At 37.4% G+C, this 17,625-nt stretch overlaps 1 protein-coding gene across 2 annotated transcripts in view; it reads left to right on the top strand.

Annotated features, from left to right (window-relative positions):
• The first annotated feature begins 2,215 nt into the window (after positions 1–2,215).
• Positions 2,216–17,625, top strand: part of HPGD (15-hydroxyprostaglandin dehydrogenase) — a 28,825-nt gene continuing 13,415 nt past the window's right edge. Inside the window, exons 1-5 of one of the 2 annotated variants that reach the window (XM_037727885.1) lie at positions 2,216–2,418; positions 2,722–2,845; positions 5,871–5,977; positions 15,014–15,110; positions 15,626–17,116. In XM_037727885.1, coding sequence (XP_037583813.1) covers positions 2,326–2,418; positions 2,722–2,845; positions 5,871–5,977; positions 15,014–15,110; positions 15,626–15,735 — 531 coding nt within the window. In that variant the 5' untranslated portion in view covers positions 2,216–2,325 and the 3' untranslated portion in view covers positions 15,736–17,116. Of the gene's footprint in view, positions 2,419–2,721; positions 2,846–5,870; positions 5,978–15,013; positions 15,111–15,625; positions 17,117–17,625 lie in introns of those variants that run through there. The other variant, XM_017498537.2, reaches the window with a different exon arrangement.

The raw sequence follows: 17,625 nt of genomic DNA, 5'->3' as shown, positions 1-17,625 counted from the left end.
ACAATATCGATCTTCTCACAGGCCATTTTCTCCTTTAATTTCAGCTGTTCAGTTTTTGCACCTTCTAAATTTACTCACACTAAATATTGTCCTGAAAAATTCAAAATACTTCTCCATCCTTTATTCCCTGGTGCTCACCTGAGTACTTTGCATTATTAACCACTTCTTTCTCCTTGAAGCTGCTTCTTCCCACAAGGGCTGCAAACCTGTGCTCTCCCAACATGTCCCTGTGTTTTCTTCTGCCTCAACCTCCTGAGTAGCTCAGATTACAGGCACCTGCCACCATGCCCAGCTCATTTTTGTATCGTTAGTAGAGACGGGGTTTCACCATGTTGGCAGGCTGGTCTTAAACTCCTGACCTCAGGTGATCCACCTGCATCAGCCTCCCAAAGTGTTGGGATTACAGGCCTGAGCCACCGGGAGAGTTCCTTCATCAGAAACTTCTATGTTCTGTGCAAGTCATTAGAGGAGCTGAAGTTTTGTTTGGTTCCTTTTCTTTTTGTCTTCTACTATTATTTTCTTTCAATATGAACCCTCAATTTACTCTTCATATTACATTTTTTTTTTCTTAAAACGGAGTTTCACTGTTGTCAGGCTGGAGTGCAGTGGCCCTATCCCAGCTCACTGCAACCTCCGCCTCCGGGTTCAAGCGATTCTCCTGCCTTAGCTTCCCGAGTAGCTGAGACTGCAGGCTCGCGCCACCATACCCAGCTATTTTTTGTATTTTTAGTAGAGAGAGGGTTTCATCATGTTGGCCAGGATGGTCTCGATCTCTTGACCTCATGATCCTCTCACCTCCACCTCCCGAAGTGCTGGGACTACAGGTGTGAGCCACTGCACTTGGTCCATATTACAATTTTAATTATCATGCTAGAATACAAATACCTATCTTCTGTCTTAATTTCTCAACATTTTGTCAAGACCTAATCTAAAATCAATGCTAAAGACATTTGCTTAGCAGCTTACCGACCACACAACAACACACATTTTAGGCAGCTTCCTCATATACTCCCTCCCAGCTGAGCCAGCCACCTTTCCCAGTGTCTCCCTTGGAAACAGGCAAAGAAGATACAAACAGGATTCATTCTACTGTTAGTCTCAATCTTTTGCTCATCTCCCATTTCCCTCAAGTATTTAGATTTTACTTTTCTTTAAGAAAATAGATGGCAGCTGGGCACAGTGGCTCGTGCCTTAATCTCAGCACTTTGGGAATCCACGGCGGGAGGATCGCTTGAGCCCTGGAGACTGAGATTGCAGCGAGCTGGGATTGCGCAACCGCATTCTAGTTAGGAAGACAGAGCCAGAACCTATCTGAAGAAAAAAAAAAAAAAAAAAAAAAAAAAAAAGTCAACCAATTAAGTTTACAAAATTAAAATTGCAGCCTGCCGCTGACAACATGAGAAAAAGAGACAAAGTCAGTGGAATCGCTTTGCTGAATGCAAATCAGCAAACGGCTAGTACTGGAGTTCCTGGAGAGCAAGGAACCTCGGTCCCAACCAAACTTGACTCAGAGCTTCCAAAATTGGTTGCATTCGATTGAGCCAACAATTTGCTAGGCTTCTAGCGACGCTGGAGGGCATATGCAAGTAGAGGATGGCAGATCTTGTGGGGGCATCTCAAGGTGACACAAAATTGATACTGATCAGAAACACAGCGCCAAGGAGACTCTTCAGCCCTCGCCTTGAAATGTTATGATTCCAGGTTTTCAGGACAGAGCAGAGTCCACTTCTCATCTCCAGTATCCGTAAAAATCTGTCCAAATCGCAACTAAGAAAAAAACAATGGTGTTATTACTTCTGCTCCCCATCACCCTCAACCCCAGTTATTATGAGATGGGAACTCACACACAACTTTGAGACAAAAGAGCAGCAAGTTTGCTTTATGGTTTGCTTGTCTGGTTCCGGGTGCGGGGCGGGGGTGGGGCAGGGTGGGGTGCAGGAATCCAAGCTTCCAAGCCTGTGCTCCGCTCTCCTGCTATCGGGTTGGTCTTTAGGGCACTGAAGGAAACTCCTTTTCAGAAATAACCTTTTAACTTTTCTTGTGTCAGCGATCTGCCAATCACGGAGCGGGAGGCTAAGTGGAGGCTCTGCGCCGGGCTGCGAGTCGCGAAGGCAAAGATCGCGAAGCTTGGCGCTCAGCGCGCTCCGGGGCCAGGTGACACAGCCGTGGATTCCCCGGCGGGCGCCGGCCTGACAGTTTCCTCCCCGCCCACTGGCAGGAGCGCCCCGCCAGGCTACAAGCGCGCGCGCAGGGGGGTGACATAAAAGCCGCGGCCGCGCGGAGACGCGGAGTTCGCCCACCGCGCGCCCCAGCAGCGGCTGCACCATGCACGTGAACGGCAAAGTGGCGCTGGTGACCGGCGCGGCGCAGGGCATAGGCAGAGCCTTTGCAGAGGCGCTGCTGCTCAAGGGCTCCAAGGTAAGTCCGGCGCCTGGCCGCGGACACTCCTGCCCACCCACCCGCTGGGAGACTCGCCCCGCCGCGTCGCGTAGCCGGGGGTGCGCCGCGGAGACTGGGGGACCGACCCCCGAGTGCCCGCTCTGCCACTTGCAAAATTTGCCGAAGCCGAGGCTGTGTGCAGACCTCGAAAAGTCGCTGGGAGGGAACCCGAACCTAATTGCCACAGTTGAGGTCCAGGAGGGGAGCCTCTTGTGTGTTTCTTGTTTGTCCGTCTCTTTCACGGGCTGCGCAGACCCGCGATTCCTCTCCTCTTGTCTATAGGTAGCGCTGGTGGATTGGAATCTCGAAGCAGGTGTACAGTGTAAAGCTGCCCTGGATGAGCAGTTTGAACCTCAGAAGACTCTGTTCATCCAGTGCGATGTGGCTGACCAGCAGCAGCTGAGAGGTAAGACAGGAGAATCAACCTATCAACTGGGAACAGGCCCTGAGCAAGCGACAACCTGAAGGCCGCCGGGCCAGGGGGCCCTGGGTGCCGCCTCCGTTGCCTCTTCGAAGGCAGCTACCTTGAAGCTCCAAAAGACAGTTTGGACTGATAGGTTTCTCCCTGACAGCCCAACAACTGTAAAACCGAACAGAAAGGCAAGACTGCTGGAGAAGTCCTTTTAATGTAGTCATTTGGCAGCACTTAATGTAATCAAAATTCCTTTATGTATTCCAAGACAGTGCTGCTGCAGTAATTATTAAATGGTGGAAATTGCAGACAAAATGTGGAAAGTTAGGGTAGGTTGAGGGACTGTGACAAACAGCTTCTCCCAGAAAGCCGGAGTCCAGTGACAATCCAATGTGGCAGTGTTTTTCTTTTAAACATATCAGAATACAAGTCCAAGGATATCATCATCACGGAAGTGCTCGATGCTTTTGACCAGATGTTTAATCTGGCTTTTCCTCCAACGAGATGATACTTTAAAATAATAATAGTAATCATAATAAACTGTACAGTGTTAGAACTGTAGTGGAAACGTCTCTATCAGCCTTTCCTCATGCTTTCCTGTTTCCAGCTACTCACTTAAAATAGACCAATCTACTTGTGAAATATCAGGGACAATGTTGGCATACACAATAAACAACTTTGATTATAAAGCTGTTTATTTTTTTGTAAACCTGTTGGAGAACTTGAGAGTGCCCCCAATAAACTTACAGAAAACAAAAATTCTGGAGAAAAACCAGAAAAGTAAAATATTTGTATTTCACAAGTTTTATTCAAAGAGACTGAGTAAATTGTTAGGCACTTTTAAATCAAGGTGACCAAAAACTGTTGTAAATCTTATTCCAGTGCCCCTGTTCTTAAAGGGACATCAAATGTAAATTTATTTTTTAATTTTAAAATATTCTGCAAGAGAATGAAAATGAATTGATGTGTTAGAAGGAAGTGGTGCACCTACAGTTAAGAGAAATTGCTTTAAAGGAAATTACATCATTGAAATCTGAAAATGCTCATGAAGACCTATAACGCAGGTGACAAGTATGAGCAGAACAGATTTGTAAACACAATGCAAGAGGAACATATTGTGCCAGAGGATAATTACGTTGATTGCACGTGATATTTTGGATCAAGGATAGAGCCAGGTCAAATCTCAACATTCATGTTAATGGAATAAGGAACAGTATAGATAACCTGAAAGCCATTTCTGTCTCATATAGTTTCACAAATGACATTTAACCACAATTGTTTTTTCCCGGTATTTAAAATTAGTACCTTGGCTATAAACACATTCCTTAAGAATAAATGATTGTGGAGGAGGAAAAAAACTCAGACACATAATGAGTGACTAGGGAAGGCATGTTGGTCATGAGAAATCCACATGCTGTCTGGACATCAGCATTTGTTTGCATCTGAGGAAAACATGACATTGATTCTTCCAATTTCAGGATTTAATGATGCCTACAACTTTTACAACTGTTTAAACATATGGAAACCATAAAAATATGAGGAGAAAAGTTTCTTGGAGATGATCTAGACATAACTTATTTTACGAATCAACAAATTGCAGCCAAGAGAGTTTAGATAAATTGTAAAGAGTATCTAGCATATAAATGTCAGCAAGAGCTAGACTATAAGTTGCTTCAGGCTGGAATTCAATGGGATGTCAGAAAACAAGATGGTATACTATACATTGGTAAGGCCAGAGTATAAGAAATACATTGGACAACAGCATGAGGAAAGAAAATTGAAGAGGCAATTAGACATACATATTTAACACCCTCATTTTCCAAAAGGTGGAGGTTAACATTCTAAGAATGGAAGGAGAAAAACAAATACTGGGGGACCTTTTCTGGACCCAATTTGAGATCTTAAGAAACAGTTTTAAAATTCCATGAAAAAGTAAAGAGTTTGTATGTTGTTGTCCTTCCATTCCAGTACAGAGAGTGTAAAAGGTGCATATTAGAAATTCTTGAAAATGTTTTTAGCAATTAACTAGCGTAGTAATTTATCCACATGGGAACTGATTAATCCATGGCTTCCCCAATATGTCTGGTGGATGTTAATGATTGTATGAATTTATTTCAATCAAAATAAAGTTTATGCTGATCTACTTTTTTTAAAGGACTGCATATGTTGGCCTGGAGATCTGAGAATACATTTCCGTCGTATAGAAAAACAACCACAATTTTTATCCAAAGTGTAAAGTAATAGAAATAGAATGAATGATCAAAGGCCCAGGGAAAGAGTTTAAATCAATTAGAACTATGTCAAAGGCTGCTTTGAGAAACAATAGACATGTGATTTGATAGTGTACTGAAAGACATTCATGCCTCAGAATCCATGCCAACTTTATCCTGTTTGAGCATAGTTTTATACAAACCAGAAATTTGAAGTAGTAATAATAATGAGAAAGAAGAAAAGAAGGAAATGGTAAACATCGAAGTTTCAGTCATCAAAATCAACTGAATGAAAAGTAGAATTTTACTAAGGTATAAACCCCCCCAAAATATGCATAACAGATCTAAATACACCAGAATGCTTATATTTATATAATACTTTATGAATTTAATATGGCTTATAGAAAAGGATATTTACCATAGTCTAAACTACAGAGCTCCAGTAACTTCTCAGAAACTAAAAGATGTTGTTTGCCCTAATTGACTTCAAGGAGTTCTTAGCTTAGGATGCTCAGTTTCTAAAAGTTATCGCTTATAGAACTTCAGTGTGCATACAGATCATCTAAGGATATGTTAAAGTTAAGATTCTTATTCAGTTCATCTGTAGTGTCTGCAAAATTCTGCACTCTTACCAAGCTGCTAGTCCACAAACCACACATTGAGAAGCAAGGAATTAAGACATAGCTCATGAGTATAATGTTTACTATGAGGGTAAATAAACTAAAATTCCTCCCATGGCACAGGACATGATTTAAATGTATACATGGAAAATAAGAATGTATCAATAATATATATTTTTTTTAAATCAGACACTTTTAGAAAAGTTGTAGACCACTTTGGAAGATTGGACATTTTGGTGAATAATGCTGGAGTGAATAATGAGAAAAACTGGGAAAAAACTCTGCAAATAAATTTGGTGAGTTATCTTAACTATGTTTTTTTGCCTACAATTATTTAATAACATGATGTTTATAAAGAAAAAAAAAGGTTCTTGGTGTCACAGAAACCAAATGGCCTACAATGTAGAAAAAAAGGAAGTTACAGACAGCTAGAGAAAAGCATTTCCTTTTATAAAAAGGAAGAAATTCAATTATGAGAGTAACTCTGTCTTAAAATATTAGAAAGAGGCATGAATAAAATATCATTGATTGCTTAACTCAGGGCTTGGCAGACTATGACCTGCAGGATGAAGTGCCCTGCCAACTGTTTTGGTGTGACCTGCAGGCTAAAAATACCTTTTATATTTTTAAATAGTTGAGACATTCAAAAGAAGAATAACATGAATATATGAAATTCAAATTTCAGTGTCTATAAAGTTTTATTGGAACGCAGTCACTCATTTAAGTACTGTTAATGGCTATTTTCATGCTACAGGGGCAAAGTTGAATAGCTGTAACAAAGATCCTATGGCATTCAATGACTAAAATATTTACAATCTGGCCCTTTACAGAAAAAGCTTGTCAACTGTTGACTATTTTAAAATAAATCTTAATTAAATGCCAATAATGTAACAGAAGAGAAGATTAAAGTGACAGTTGCATTTATCCTGAAAGTTTGTGGTTCGTGTGTGTGTGTGTGTGTGTGTGTATTTGTGTGTGTATGTGAAGGTGTGATTTCCACAATGTTTGATAATTATTTAGCTCTTAAAAATGGTGGAATTAAAAAACAAAAAAAATAAAATTTTCTGTTTTAGCCATTGAATCATGATTTTGTTGGTTATCTCATTCTATAAATACCCTTGACCTAAGATATTGGAGTTTAGTAAAAATCAAACTTTAACTAAAACAAAATGTCAGATAGGCTGTGCCTGGGGTCACCCTACCCTTGCTAAGGTCATCCTTACCAATCTTGCAAGGCAGGTAACTGCAAAGTACAATGTGCCCACTGTGTGTGTATAAAGGTACAGGGAGTGGCCTCCTACTTCATGATATCTTCCTAGTAGATTATGAACTCCATAAAAACAAGAACTGGGTTATGTTTTTCTTTGTTTCCCTCCCAGTAATCAATACAGTATCTTGAAGATAGTGTTTAGTCAATAAATTTTTGGCTTAAATTGAAATGCCCATGAGTAATTACCTAACTGCTATAATAACCTGATAGAGGCAATGAGGATGACACTACTTCATGAAAGAGCTAACTCTGGCAGTCCTACCTTGAGAAGAATACAAAATTGCTCCCTAAACTTGACAGATACCTAAAATCCATTTTTCTTTTATTTAAAATTATATTTGTTGGTTTTTCTTTTTCAACTTTTAGGTTCAAGGTGTACATGTGCAGATTTGTTACACTGGTAAATTGTGTGTCATTGGGGTTTGGTGTACAGAGGACTTCATCACCCAGATAGTGGTCACAGCACCCCATAGTTTTCCCACTATCACTCTCCTCCCACCCTCCATCCCCAAGTAGACCTTGGTGATGGTTGTTCCCCGATTTGTATCCATATGTGCTCAATGTTTAGTTCCCATGTGTAACTGAGAACATGAGTTATTTGGGTTTCTGTTCCTGCAGTAATATGCTTTGGATAATGGCGTCCAGCTGCATCCATGCTGCTGCAACGAATATGATTTCCTTTTTACGGCTGCTTCGTGTTCCATGCTGTATATGCACCCATTTTCTTTATCCAGTCCACCACTGATGGGCATCTAGATTGATGCTATGTTTTTGCTGCTGTGAATAGTGTTGTGATGAACATATGAGTGCTGTGCCTTTTTGGTAGAATGATCTGTAATCATTCTACCAACCCGGTAATGGGGTTGCTGGGTTGAATGGTGGTTCTGTTTTAAGTTCTTTGAGAAAGCTCCAAAATGTACACCTGTTACTTTTATTTTTTACTTTTTAATGATAGCCTTTCTGACTGGTGTGAAATTGTATTTCTTTTTGATTCTGATTTGCATTTCTCTGATGATTAGTGATACTGAGCATTTTTTATGTTGTTGGCCATGTGTCTGTCTTCTGAGAAGTATTCACAAAAGTGTGTGAATACTTTTGTGAATTTTTTCATTATTTAATGGGTTGTTTGGTTTTTGCTTTGTTAAAGTTCCTTATATATTCTGTATATTAGACCTTTATCAGGTTCATAGTTTGCAAATATTTTCTTTGCCCATTATTTAATGGGTTGTTTGGTTTTTGCTTTGTTAAAGTTCCTTATATATTCTGTATATTAGACCTTTATCAGGTTCATAGTTTGCAAATATTTTCACCAGTTCTGTAGGTTATCTGTTTACTGCTTTGATGGTTTCTTTTGCTGTGCAGGAACTCTTTATAAAGTTCAATTAGCTCCTATCTATTTTTGGTTTTGTCACAATTGCTTTTAGAGACTTCATCACGAGATCTTTGCCATGGCCTGTGTTCAGAATGGTTTTTTTGTGTGTGTGTGTGATTTCTTCTTGGATTTTTATAGTTTTAGATTTTACATTTAAGTCTTTAATTCATCTTGAGTTGATTTTTTTAGATGATGTAAGGAAGGGGTCCAGTTTCAATCTTCTGCATATGGCTACCTGCTTATCTCAACACCATTTATTGAAACAAGCATCCTTTCCTCATGCTTGTTTTTGTCAATTTTGTCAAAGATCAGATGATTGTAGGTATACAGCTTTATTTCTGGCTTCCCCATTCTGTTCCATTGGTCTGTGTATCTGCTTTTGAACCAGTACCATGCTATTTTGGTTACTGTAGCCTTGTATAGTTTAAAGTCAAGTAGTGGAATGCCTCCGGCTTTGTTCATTTTACTTAGGATTGCTTTGGCTATTCTGACTAATTTTGGATTCCATATGAATTTTAGAATAGTTTTTTTTTTTAATTCTGTGGGAATGATGATGGTAGTTTGATAGGAATGGCATTGAATCTGTAAATTGCTTTGGACAGTATGGCCATTTTAACAATATTGATTCTTCCTATCCATGAACATGGAATGTTTCTTCATTTAACAATGTCATCTCTGATTCCTTTCAGCAGTGTTTTATAATTCTTATTGTAGAGATCTTTCCTCACTGGTCAGCTGTATTCATAGGTATTTTATTTTCTTTTTTGTGGCTATTGTAAATGGCATTCTTGATTTGCCTCTCAGCTTGGACATTATTGGTGTTTGGAAATATTGCTGATATTTGTACATTAGTTTTATATCCTGAAACTTAACTAAAATTGTTTGCCAGTTCTAAGAACTTTTTGGGCACAGACTATGGGGTTTTGTAGATATCGAATCATATCGTTTGAAAAAAAAGAGTTTGACTCCCTCTCTTCCTATTTAGATGCCCTTTATTTCTTTCTCTTGCCAGATTGCTCTGGCTTGAAGTTCCAGTACTATGTTGAATAGGAGTGGTGAGAGTGGGCACCCTTGTCTTGTTTCAGCTGTCAAAGGGAATGCTTCCAGCTTTTTCCTACTCAGTATGATGTTGGCTTTATGTTACTTCGATGTTCGAATGTTACATCATTCAGGACTTTCTAACATGAAAGGATGTAGAGTTTTACCTAAAATCTTTTAATCAAGAAAGAATATTCTATTTTACAGTATGAATACCCTCCTTGCAGTTCTTTTAAAACTTTTTATCTAGTGTATCTGGTTCATTGTATTTGAAAACAACTTGAAACTGTCAAGTTTGCCTCAAAATCTTTTTGGGATTCTAATTGCAAATATACACACATGTGTTTGGAGAGACCCGATAGCTGATTTTCCTAATTTGAGACAGTTCTGTGATCTTCTTCTACTTTAGGAGAAATGTGGTGAAATGAAATATTCTGACTGTGAATATGTGCAAATAGGAAAGTCTGGAAGACCAGGGGAATTTTATTGTGATCCTTTAGTTTTAACTAACAGTCCTAGTTCCTTCTCCATTGAAATTTAGCCAGCCTTTATTTTTCTTGGGACACTCCTGATCTAGGCTACTTTTTAGCTTACCATCAGAAACTAATGACATATGTTTTCATGGAGAAAACACCAATGTGTTTTGTTTGTAACACGTTTTTAAGTAAAATTGTCACCAATGTCTTACTCAAAAATGTGCTACTTCCCCTCCTCCCTAAACCCATTGCAAGAGTAGAGTCTGACCAATTATTGTCCTTCCAACTTGATTATCTCTGTCACTGTAATGGAAATATTTGTGTTTAGTTTATATAATCATTTTTTAAAACTTTTTTCTGGATTTAATTTGTCTCCTTGGGTCTTATACAATTGCATGCTTTTCCTTATGCGTGTTTTTCTTGTATTACTGCCCATGTCAGATAGTAACCTCTTAAAGGACGTTACCATATATCTCTCCCTCTTCTGAAATATTATACAATATACTTATACCATACTCATAGGGCTTACCAGTTTTTTTTTAATTTTACTAGAATTGTTTTAATATATACGTAATTCATGCTAGTAAACCACAAATTCTTTCAAGGCAGAAAACTATTGTTTTGTGTCCTTATAGATGTTAGTTAATAGTAATTAGGTCAACTGCCATTACCTGTATATGATATATTGCATACATGAGATTAGTCACTTCTATGTTTCAGTACATTGCTTTCCAAATACATTAGCGCTTCCAAACAGTATCATCTGTCCTTCCACTTTTACTCCTTATCAAATTTACTCCTTTTCACTTTGCTTATCTCATCCCTCTTCCCATACAAGGAATACACTAAACCTCTTCCTAGTGCTTTGTTTCCGTTAGGCTATTTTATACTTCCTCCTTAGTTTGAAGCCAACAACAGCAGCATTATTTATAGCTGTTCAGAACACGTAAGAAATGTTCAGGAAAGAATGAGTCTTTGCAAAACTATCAACAATTAGTCTTTGCCAACTATCAATGCTGGCAATTGGGCAGATGTAAACTTAACTTTGACTATTGGTATGGTAATTCTGTCATGTACTTTTGTAACTTTCTGAAGTTTCAATAAACCTAAATGTATTCATCCCAACTGATGTGAAACTTATACTCTAATTTTGACATTTAACTAATATATGTTGAATCCCTTAACCCATTTATGCCAGAGGTTGCAATTTTTGGGGGGTCTAAAAATTTTCAGGGTCTGAAAAATCAGACCCTGGTGATGACCTTGAGCAAGAGGATCTAAATAACTTTCACATGCTTAGCATTCCAATAATGGAACACTAGGCATAAGTGGGTTAATATAGTCAAATAAGATTTAAACAAAATAGATGACTATTGCTGGTCATTTTGTTTCAGAAATGTACTTATTGACTAGATTTGCATTGGGAAAGATATTTATTTGGGATTAGTCAAAATCAGAATCCAGTTCTAAATCTATAGTTTATGAACTGTTATTTAATTTCTATCATCTTGAATTTCCAAGGGGGGAAGGTGAACACCCTATCTCTAATGACTGTTAAACTTAAATAAACCATAGTGTATGTGAAGCATCCAGCACAGTGCCACTGTATATAATGCATTCAGTAAATTGCACTTCCCTTACAGAGCATCAAAATCATTTTCTGGCCAGGCACGGTGGTTCATGCCTGTAATCCCAACACTTTGGGAAGCTCAGGAAGGCGGATCAGTTGCTGTCAGGAGTTTGAGACCACCTGGCCAACATGGTGAAACCCCGTCTCCACTAAACATACACACACACACACACACGCACGCACGCGCACACACACACACACAGATTAGCCCAGCCTGGTGGTACGCACCTATAGTCCCAGCTACAACAGGAGGCTGATGCAGGAGAATCACTTTAGCCCAGGAGGTGGAGGTTGCACTGAGCTAAGATTGTGCCACTGCAGTCCATCCTGGGCAACAGAGGATAACCCTGTCTCAAAAAATAATAATAAATGAAAAAACTACATTATCTCACTCTCTTATTTTATTCCATATACATTCCTCTGCCCTCCTTTAGCTCTAATGATGAGTTGAAGAAGTGGATAGAGCCTTGTTATCAAATATGTTCTCTTTTCTTGGCCCCTAAGGATGTCAATTAGAAATTGCATTAGTACTAGTTGCTGCAACTGGTACATTATAATTGAAAGATCCAGTTACCTATGCATAGTTAGGCAGAGTTTGCCAAATTGTAAGTTGCTCCAGTAAAGGGAAGACTATAATATTAACACCCAAAACATGCAAAAATGGGAAAATTTTGAACATGAAAAAATGACGGATGAAAAGGAATTTAGAAAAAATCATCAGGTATATTAGTATTTCTTGAAAGCTGGGCTGAAGAAAACACAGGGAACCTGAAAAGCAAAGTTGCATGATTTATGTACCAGAAGTTGTTGTTTTTTTTTTTTTTTTTTAAACTACAGTGTGGTGCAAGAACCATAAATAAACTAAGAGGAATGCCAGTATGGAGGAAGTTGAGATAGAGGAAATGGAGAAATCACAGCTTGGAAATGTCAGTAGTGAAAAAATTGAGAGAGAGAAGGGGAGAGAGACAGAGAGAGAGAATGTGTGTGTTATAGGAAGACATGGTGCCTGATAAGATAAACAAGTAGGCTATTACCATTTATTCATTTATCTTTATTACTAGAGAATTGTTCCCAATATAGGATAATTTATGAAAGTGATTTTAAGTTAGAGCATGCTTTAATTAGTAAAAGAAAAAAAAAGTTAAGATTCGGAATACAACACAATAGCAATTTCATTTCATTGTTACTTATAAAAGCTGTCTTTTCGTAACCAAAAATATCAACTAATCATGTGTTAATTAGACCATTTTGTCAATAATTGAATTTTTAAAATTCTCTGGGTGAAATTAGACGTAAGATTTTCTTTTCCTTAGGAGTGAATTACAAAATTTAACTACCTTCACAGAATGGCTAAAATGATACTACAGATTTCAGTTATTTTTTGTTTGCATCTAGAAATGTCTGTAACTTTAATTTTTTCTATGTGCTTGATATTATAATGACAATCTATAAGATACACAAACATTGCTAAGAACAAAAAAATTTAAGATAGAATAGGAAACATTTTACTCTATGGTTTTCTAGCAATTTTTCTAATATGTTTTATAGATACACATGCATATATAATCCAGAATAGGGAATAAATTGTTATCGTAATGGAGGAAAAGTGAAAAATATCATTTGTACACAGCCAAAGCCTTAGACCCTGTTATGTAGATTCATCCTTTGAACTCTGTCATTTGAAAAATTGTCCAGTTCTTAACCTGATAATGGATAAGAAAAATAATCCCTTGCTTTCCTCCACCAAAGACTTAAAGATAAATATTGCTTTTTTGAAAAAATTAAAAATAAACATTAAACATTCCCAAGTTTTCTATCTGGCTTCCTCTTGTTCATGTTGAAAACACAACAGTGGGGTGTCAGCAAAGCTGTAAATACCTGAGAATAAAAGCATAGCGCCAATATGCATGAACAGAAATTCTGTTCAGACATGCTGGAGACTTCTGCAGAAACTAACAGAATCTAACCGGCTTCAGTAATTTCAGCCATCTGCAATTTTTTCTGCTTATATAAACAATTAATATTTTGGTTTTCTTTTGTAAAGGAAATCATGCAGAGATTTTATGCATTCTCCTTAAGCCTACTTAATATCAGACTGACACATGGCTTAAGTGAATAGAATCTCCAATTTACTTTTTTATTCTAGAGCTACTATTAGGTAGAAGTATATCGGAATGCTTGTCAAAAAAAAAAAACTTCAAGAGGAATTTTTTGAAATAAAAAGAAGGTAAACACGTATCTACCCTCTGTTTCAGACTCATTGTATCATTTTCTTTACAGTACTGTAAAGCATAAAAAAAAATAGGAATTAAGATGTCAAAAAAAGAATTTTTCTTTTTAAAAAGGCTGAGCTGGAAGGGATAGGAATGTTTAAATCCAAAAGGAAAACTAAAGTTTGAAATATCAATTTGATCTCACAAGGGTTTTTTTTTCTTTCTTTCTTTCTTTTAGCAGTCATTAGAATAAAAACAGGAAAAGTGCTTACACATGGATATGAGTGGCAAAACGGTAAACTATCAAAAGAATAGCTGTAAGCAGTGATTAATACAATTTAGTGATAGACACTACTAAAGACCAGATGCCGAACTAACTGAAAATCACTTCTTAAACTGGATAAAACATTTATGTGATTTCACACAACACAGAGTTCAGGATTGCTTGATCTTACCGGTCAATGGTATTATCAGGGCCCAGGGTCCTGTCCTTCCTCCCACCTGCCATTCTTTATGTTGGTTTCATCTTCAGGATACTCGGAAATATGGAATGTCCATTTAAGTTACAGCATTCGTGTAGAGCAGGCAGTGTAACCATTTCTTCTGGTTTAAGAGCAACGAAAAGTTTCTCAGCAGCAACCATCCTGTTCCCATTTCTAGCTGATTGCCTCCCAGGTCTCACTGACCAAAACTGGGTCACCTGCTGGCTCTTAAACCAGCCACTGTCAAAAAGAATGAGATTTCTATGACTGAATGAAGTTAATTAATCGGTGTCTGTGTCTGCATTATATTTGAGGAGATCATCTTCCTCTGTATTATATAGAATTTTTATTAGAAAGAAAAAAGGAAAAAATAAAAACTTACTCTTGTAAGAAACCAAGAGTAAGCACAACTCTATATTCCAAGATCCAAGAGAATTAAACAGAGTAGATAAGTGTGGAACACTGAGACATGAGAACCATATGCAGAGAAGATGGGTAAATAAGTTTTGTGTCCAAAATTTAGCAAACAAGAATAATGTATGGAATTATTGAAGATACTGAGAATTGAATGGAAGTAACAAACATTGTTGAAATACAACTTGTAGCATAAAATCTCACATTTGGCAACTAAGTGAAGTTTCACAGATATATGACAAGCTCCACAATGATTAGGCAAGCAGAATCCAGGGTTAATGACTAGCTTTAGAAACAAAGCTCTTTTAAAATATTTCATTGATAATATTTGCAGAAATCTCCCTAGGTATCTGGAATAGCTATAAAAACTTTGGTGTGTGAAAATATGGTAAAGGATAATGACTACATTTCTTTTCTCCCCTGTGCCTCTGGATTAGGTTTCTGTTATCAGTGGAACCTATCTTGGCTTGGATTACATGAGTAAGCAAAATGGAGGTGAAGGAGGCATCATCATCAATATGTCATCTTTAGCAGGTAAGGGTAATTATTAGATTAAATGTAACATTTTCTTACTGGTAATTCGGACCACAAAAACAAATCTTCAAAGTATATTTATTATCAACTCAAGTTTGAAATGGAAAATCTGATTTTTTATAGTTCCACAGAATTTTCTATTGCATAATATCACAAGTTTGAAAAACAAGTTTATATTATTTTAACTTGTGGCTTTTAAAATTATCTTACTGCAGTACTGTTTGAAAATATATGTATATATTTTTTCAGAGTTACTGTTTTTCAAAAGTTGTTGTGAGATGCCTAAGGAATAATGTATGTGAAAGCACTTCTGGCAAAGTAAAAAGCACTAATATGAAGTTAAGTTGTCTCTGCTCCCATGTGATTTTAGTGAGAGTGTGTAATTGTAAAATATGGTATAAATCATAGTTAAGATATGTTAAACTAATAAATAAAGCCAAACATGCTATGACTTACATATAATATAAGCATATTCCTTACTTGTACATCAGTCCAAGGCAAGGTCCTTGTTGCAGTTACCTCTTCTGTATGCAGACACTTGAAATCCTGGCTGGCAGAAGTTCAGCTATCTTTAGCAGGGAGCTCCCAAAAATACTCTAGAATTGGTGGATTCCTTTCCGTCTAGAAGAGAGAGAAAAGAAACATGGAGGAGGCATGGCTACTCTTTTAAAAACCCCAACTGAATAATGGCAGACATTATTCTGCTCACATTTCAGTATAGAACTTGAGCTCACATTTTACCTGACTGTAAAAGAATCTGTCTGGGAAATGCAGTCTAGCTGTGTGCCTAAGGGAAGAATGGATTTCAGAGGGCAGCTAATCATCTTTCCCACAGTATGCAATTCTAAACTATATTGTTTTCAGGGCAGCATGATTTAGAGCTGATATCTTCTCCTTCAATACAAGCTTTAAACCTGTGACTGGATGTTTTGGAGCAGCCGAGTCAAGTGACTTTACTTTTTCAAACTCTAGGAAAAAAATCATCAACGGCTCTTGAATAGTTCAAATGAAATTGTGAAGTTTAGAAAGTCTGATCAATATGGACAGCAAATCTAAGCTGTGTCCAAAAACAGTGAGGCTTTTTTAAATTATCTTCTTGGTTTTAGTTCGTGTGGTGATTTGAAAATAGGAATTTCAGCCCCATGTCCCACCCCAACTTGGCATCCCAGCTCCACTGATTTGGGAAGTTGGGTTTGGAGGTAACTGTGGCTGAACCGCTGTCTGATTCTCAGTATTTTTCTCATCCCTCTAGGAATGATTGTCAGATATCCCTTTTACATCACTGTAAAGCTGCCACCAGAGGAGATTTAGAAGTCTCCTTTAGAAGTTCTCAAAAATAAACTAGCATCTCATTTTCTGGGTTGCTTAAAGTCAAAATCATGTCCCTAAAGCTATTACAAACCTAATTCTATACATTTTTCAGGGTAATAAGGTTATTTTTCCTAGTAGTACAACGACTTATAAATGATAACATTTTAATTCTAATGATACTTTAAAAGGTGAGAACATGGGCAATATGTGAAAGGGATATGTGTTCCGGAGAGGGCCACATGTTAAGCTGTGGGAGACTGAAACCCTAAAGCAAATTGGCAAAGTTAAATCTATACTATTTTGAAATAAAATTATAAGAAAAAAACAAGTGACTGGAGAATTAAAAAGAGATATTTAAAATTTCCTTAAAAGCTTAAATCTTTAAAAACCTGCTGGGGCTGTGATCAAGATTGATACTTCTGTGTATTCTTCCTATAAAGCTAAGAGGACCAGCGAAGCTTGGAGTACCTTGAATATCATACAGGGAGCCCCTGTATGATATATCACCAGAGGCGCTGATTTCATTCTTTGAAAGGCTGAAAGCCTCGGGGTTGGATCAATTTAGGACGATCTGGGAGAAATTCTGTACAATACTAGGGTGCTTACATGCCCCAGAGAGCATGAATAAAGAAATGCAATGTAGTATTGCTGCCTTTTATCTGATTAAAATATTTCAATATATAGTTATTTATTGAGCACTGTTTACCTGGTATCATTTTACACTGTGCAGTATCTCATTTAATCCTCACAACAACCCTGTGAGGTAAATTCTATAATTTCCATTTTGAAAATGAGGAAACTAAGGTAGGAGAAGTGTGAAATATCTTGCCTACGCTTACACATCAAGTAAGCCTCAGAGCTGGAATTCACATGCAAATAGCCTGGTACAAGTCTTCTTAGAATTTTAACCCCTAGATTATCTATCTATCTCTAATGTCTATGAGTTTATTTGTTAATCTACCTGTATTTATCTCAGCCTTACAGAAAAGTAAAAGAAACTGAAATCTTTTGACTTAAATAAACCCTTGCAAAATAAACTTAAATAAAATCCTTCAGGCCTCATGGGCACAGCTCTAATCTCACGGCTACATTACTAAACCTTCAGTGAAATCTTAAGCTTTTGCCCTATTTGACACTTCCAGCAAAGTCCTAAAAATATTTGGGGAGCTTACCAGTGTCACAAGTCAAAACAGGCCATTAGGAA

This window comes from Cebus imitator, unplaced genomic scaffold (genome assembly GCF_001604975.1).
Source record: "Cebus imitator isolate Cc_AM_T3 unplaced genomic scaffold, Cebus_imitator-1.0 Scaffold243, whole genome shotgun sequence".
NCBI classification, from domain to species: domain Eukaryota; kingdom Metazoa; phylum Chordata; class Mammalia; order Primates; family Cebidae; genus Cebus; species Cebus imitator.
Note: the sequence above shows the minus strand (reverse complement) of the source record. Positions and strands in the feature narration are given on the sequence as shown.